Raw genomic sequence first — 5599 nt, forward strand, 5'->3', positions numbered from 1 at the left:
ACAAAGTACATCTACTCCTTTCAAATACTCAGCCTGTACATGTACTCCATAGTGTATGCGCCTCCTAGATGTACAGTACTGTAACAACAGGGTGAAATACAAGGGTCGGTCAAAGAGTTGTAAGACAGATGTTACATTGTCTCTCAGCTTGGACAGGTTTTGTGATTTTGTTTTTGTTTGAGTTTGAGAACTCAATAATCTACAAATAATCAGTGTTTTTAATCTGGTTTTTAATTCGATTTTTAGTCCGTTTTATTTTCCCTTTTCCCATAATAGAAAGAACATTTGAGAGGACGTCAGTGTCAGTCCTCAGATGAAGCAGGTTCTTCATGTTCCCTGTCACCGTAAATCATTCAAACGTAAAAAAATGAACAGAATTTTCACTAAATTGTCAACTATAACATCTGTAAAATAAAACAAAATCTTTAGGATAAAAACTGCAGGGATTTAAACTGTGGCTCAAACTTTAGAGTAAAAAATGAACAAAGAAAAACCTTTTGATGTAAAAGGGTTTGATGATTTTAACTTTTGTTTAAAAAATAAAACCAAAAACTTGTGAAAATTCTAAATTTTAATCTTTAATTTGAGTCAAAGTAGTTTCGCAAAGGACGGGGCGTGAGCTAAAAGTAGTCCATGGGATCATTTCTCCTGGTCTTAGTTTGAGCGAATTTTTAAATTTGTTAACGCTAACAGAAAAAAAAAACTTGTTTTGTTTTTTACTTGCTGAACTGAAACACATAGTTACTGTCTAAAAATATTTTTTTAAATATAAAAAGTAAATTAATGTGTTTTGGTTAGAACTTTAACACAGAGAAATTATATTTAGCACTTTGTCTTACCCTGTAACAAGATTTGATTTTAAGTATCTGTAAGTTTTTTAGTTTAGCTCGTAGTCGAAATGTATTTAGTTATTAATTTTTAATACTAAATAAACTGTCGGTGTTCACCATCGGCTGTGTCTGAACCACAGTTCTCAGCGATTTTAAAAAACCTTGTTGGAGAGTTTTGTTTCTCTTCCTCCTGTTGCTTTAAACCCTTTCAACTCTTTTATATTTTACGTTTTAAGTCATAGAATATGAAGTCGTTTGGTGTCAAATCAAATAGAGAAAAGTCACTCATTTGAGTCAAATGACTTTAAAAAAAATCCCAAACTGACACCTGCAGCAGGAAGGATGGAAGACATAACTAGGAGCGGACGTCTCAGTTTCGTCTAGTGTCCTTACCTCTACCACTGTGGCTGCTGGACATGTCCCTGAATTTTTGGTTCCTGCTCCACCAGCTGAACGTCAACACTGTCTCCGCCACCCTGTCCCACTTATGATCTGACTTCTCTCTCTGCTTTGTTTGGCATGAGTGTGATCCTGAAGGAGGAGGAATAAAAAAAAAGTTTGTTTTTTTTCCTCCCTTGTAGCTCTTTATGTCTGAAGAAAGTTTGGTTTTTTTCCCTCCCTTGTAGCTCTTTATGTCTGAAGAAAAACATTGAATCCTGAGTATTTCTGATTGGTCGTCTGGTGAATGATCCTGTTAGATATCATTTCCATTCATTAGCTGCTGTAATTAGGATTAATTGGTTTCATCAATCACTGTAATAATTATAGCCGTTAGCAAAATTGAAGCTTTAGGCGGGAATGGACGAGGTTTTGTTGGATTTTTTGGAAGAGTTTTGAATCAGGTTTGTCAGGTGGAGATTATTGATAATCAGGTTTGGTTGAAAGGTCACGAAGCTGCTGTAAAAAAAAAAAAAGAAAAAGAAAAAATAGAGGATTTGAATCTAAGTTCCAAATCACTGTAACCCTTAACTAAGAGAACTGAAGTCTGGTGCTAATGTGGCGGCGGCTGCTGCTGCTGCTGCTGCTGCTGCTGCTGCTGCGTTTGTCTTTCTGCGTTTGCATGTGTGTGTTCTCGGAGTCATCGAAAGACAATTCTGATGACATAATAGGAGCAGACACACACACACACACACACTGGACATGGTTAATGTGTGGAACAGCTGCAGGCCTGACTGTAGAAGTGCTGTCGTTTGTCAGGTGTCGTCTCTGCTGCTGCTGCTGCTGCTGCGTTTGCTGCTTTAAGATTGAACCAAATCATTAGCACAGTGTCACACACTGTTAGCTGCAACACACAGACTCACTCTGCTCCTCAGCCACACTGGGATGAAGTGGTGTGTATGTGTGTGTGTGTGTGTGTGTGTGTGTGACAGCAGGTGTAATTAGGAGAAAAGGAAACATACGTTTAGGAAGAAAGTGATTAAATGAAACCATTAGTGTAAAAACTGACTTTTTCATAAATGTTTTTATGGACTAATATTTTGAACCTTAATTTGACCTTATTATAATTTCTTTTCTTTTTCATATTGTTAAAGTAAAACAGACCCGGAGTTAATGTGATACGAAACAGAAAAGTTTAAATCAGTGTAAATGACAGGATTTAAAAAATAAAATAAATAAAAATAAACTTTAGTTTCATTCTGTTACACTTCTTCAAAATGATTATATACATAAACACAAACTAAAGTGGGTTTTAGTTTATTTAGTTTACATTATTTCACCTGTTAGTGTCTTATATTTAACTTTTCTTATTTAATTTAATTTATGTTTTTGTCTGTCTTTGACATAAAAAACAAAACATATTTACATATAAACATTTATTTTTGAAATGTAACAAAATTAAGAAGAAACTTGATTAGTCTTTTTTAAAATAACATATTGTGAGAGAATTAACTGCTGCCATCCCTGATATATTCTTTTAAATGTTTGATTTCAAAGCTGCATGGATTGTTTTTTTAATAATAATAATAATAATTCAAAGTTAATTTATAAACAAACCAAGTGAATGGAATAAAAACTGAATGTACTTTTCTGTCACCATTATTTTTAATTTGTTTATATGTTTGTTTTACAGTGGTTCGTGTTTCAGTTCGAAACATTTAATTTAATTCCTGCTTCGTGTCGTGCTTCGAGATTAATTTATTTTAACTGTAGACGAAGAGAAATATGTTTTTAAGTAAAATAGAAAAATATACCTGTTCATATGATTTTTATTCCTACTTAAAAAAATGATGTACTGGTATTCACTAGTGTATAGTAGTACTACTAGGACTATTCATTAGTATTTTTAGTATTTAGTATTTTCTTAGATATGAAATTATTTTAAAAAAATAGAAATAATAGCATTAATTATAATAAACAACCAACTAATAAATAAAAAGGATAATGACAGATTTGTTAAATAACCCACTCTGACGTGTGATTTATTGATTTATCCAAACGTTGATAAAATTGATTATCGCTTAAGGTTCGCGCACCGACAGTTGTATCGTGGACTGTTTTTAATGCCTGTCGATAAAAACAGACTTATTTTATCTGTGGGTTGAAGTAAGACGTAAAGATCCGAGCTCTGACGAAACATCGTTTCGTCAAATAAAAGTTCTAACAAAGAAAAAGGTGACGTTAAATCGATTAAATCGTTTTAACTTCCACACCGGAGTCGTGTTGATGTTCTGTCTTAGACAAACAGCTTTATTTACTCAGATAATGAATTCATTTTTACTACAGATCTATTTTGTCATTTTTTTTATTCCATTTAAAGCTGCGGTCTGATCGACCAGCAGCGGGTTTTTCTGTTTCATTTCTGCCTCTAACTCTAACCCAACACATCAGGTGATTCCCAGAAAAAAAGAAAAAAAAACCCAAAACCTCAAATGTTCATTTAAAATCAAGTTTTTTTTTTTTAAAAAAAAAACCTCATCAATTTTGTAGAATATCCATTTTCTAAACTCCACGCTTGGCTGCATGTGCGCCACCTTCTGACTTCGAGATTATATATATTTATATATAAAAAACACAACGATACATTTGAAATAAATCTATATTGTTTTCGTTTCTACGATTAAAATCGTCTGTTTTTAGCTCGTCTCCTCCACATGTGTGAGCCTTAAATATCAACTCGTGCCAAACTGCCTCCACCTCCACCGTCACCTCCACAGAGAAGCTCTTACCTTCCAGGATGGAGCCGAAAACAAAAGTCTGGTCCAGCAGATGCGCCGATATTTCTGCCGATCTTCTGAGCCGATATCTTCTGCTAGTATCCAAACGGTCAGACTGTAGGTCAGAGGCTCTCGGTCGGTTTTTTTTTTTTTTTTCCCTGACACTTTCCAGCGTCCTGGCTTGTGCTGTTGTGGCGTGCGCAGCACAAACTCAGCCGGGTTTTATCCGAGCGCGGTTGCGCAGAGAACGGAGGCCTTCAGCCATTGGAGGAGGACTGATGGAGGGGGGAGGGGGGGGTGTAGAGAAGAGGTGGGGTTCGGTGGGAGGGGGAGAGAGGAGGACTGAGGCTGATCGTGGACGCCACTGATCCACTGTACAGAAACACTTGTCATGGAAACGTTTATCTCCAGCTGCAGTCACGCTGCGATTACACGGTGTACCGGTATGTGGCACCGACTCCAACGGTTTTCACAGTACGTTTAGTGCCAACAGGACGATTTTAGAAGAAAGCAGAGAAATCGATGCGTCGGTTTTTTTTTTCAGACATTCGCATCTGAACAGAAAGTTAAATTAAATATTAAAAAAATAGAAAAACAAAGTTTACTTCCAAACTTTTCTAAGTTTTTCTTCCCCATAATTAACAACACACTCAAACTTTTTCTACATTTAATAACTTTTTTCTTTATATGTATATTTTTTCAAAATACACGTGAAGCTACTTCATAAATACATAAATACCCATAAATAACAGTTTTTATGCCGATTTTACCACATGAATATTTTCGTTTTTATTGAGATATATCTTAATGACTCTACACTTTATCCCCCGACAAAAGTGTTTAAGATGTATTTCAAAAGAAATTAAATGAAATATTACGACAAAACATATATTTAAGTTTAAAAAAAGTCATCAAATAAATCTTCTTTATTGTTAAATACCTAGAACCTTTTTTTGGTTTTAAAAAAATACACGAGATGCAGAACTCTTAAAGTAAATCCTGTGTTTTTGGAAACATGTGAAACATATATAGAAATACAGTGTTGTAAATATATGATGTAAACTGTAAAACTAACTCATATCAGAGCCAATAAATCCGTGATTTATTTCAGTTTGGTTGTTTATTCCTCTGTCCTCCAGCTCAGATCAACTGTGTTTTTCTTGCTCTTCACAGACTTTTTTTTTTTTTTTGTCACCAGATTCTCTCTGCTCGGTTGGACGTCACCACTGGACGCTGTCAGTGTTACTGTCTCAGTTGCGGTGGTTGGTGAAAGCGTCAGTTCTGCGTCTGTTTCTGACTTGTTCCGTCTGCGCCGCCCCGCATGCGCCGGCTGTCTCTGCGGGACACCGGGATCCCCGTGAGTTAAAACGCTGTTAAATGTTGTTCACACAGACCTGCAAAAACAAACACACGACACCTCTGATGACGGCCATGACACCTCGGCCTCTGTCGCACAGACAAACGTTTGGTTTCTCCTCTGAGAAGGAGAAAGAATTAGTTCAACATGACAATGATAATGATGAAAATGTTAAAGTTTTTTTTTTTTTTTTACCAGAACCAGAGTCCTGTAGGTGAGAAGTTTAATCATTGAAGTCTCTTCTTCCTTTGACTTTG

The 5599-nt window shown here is 35.5% G+C and overlaps 1 protein-coding gene and 1 long non-coding RNA gene across 6 annotated transcripts in view; one reads left to right on the forward strand and one right to left on the reverse strand.

The window, feature by feature from the left end:
- Positions 1 to 4166, reverse strand: part of pax8 (paired box 8) — a 12912-nt gene extending 8746 nt beyond the window's left edge. For 3 of the 5 annotated variants that reach the window (XM_017038732.2, XM_008326018.3, XM_008326017.3), the window contains exons 1-2: positions 3998 to 4166; positions 1224 to 1361 (exon numbers count right to left, since the gene is read on the reverse strand). In XM_017038732.2, coding sequence (XP_016894221.1) covers positions 1224 to 1248 — 25 coding nt within the window. In that variant the 5' untranslated portion in view covers positions 1249 to 1361; positions 3998 to 4166. The remainder of the gene's footprint in view (positions 1 to 1223; positions 1362 to 3997) is intronic. The other 2 variants (XM_017038734.2, XM_017038733.2) reach the window with 1 other exon arrangement.
- Positions 1300 to 1771, forward strand: LOC112488088 (uncharacterized). The gene is made up of 2 exons (XR_003051816.1): positions 1300 to 1386; positions 1428 to 1771. It is a non-coding gene; the product is annotated as an uncharacterized LOC112488088 (long non-coding RNA).
- Positions 4167 to 5599: the final 1433 nt, after the last annotated feature.

This window comes from Cynoglossus semilaevis, chromosome 14 (genome assembly GCF_000523025.1).
Source record: "Cynoglossus semilaevis isolate Cse_v1.0 chromosome 14, Cse_v1.0, whole genome shotgun sequence".
Taxonomy (NCBI): Eukaryota; Metazoa; Chordata; class Actinopteri; order Pleuronectiformes; family Cynoglossidae; genus Cynoglossus; species Cynoglossus semilaevis.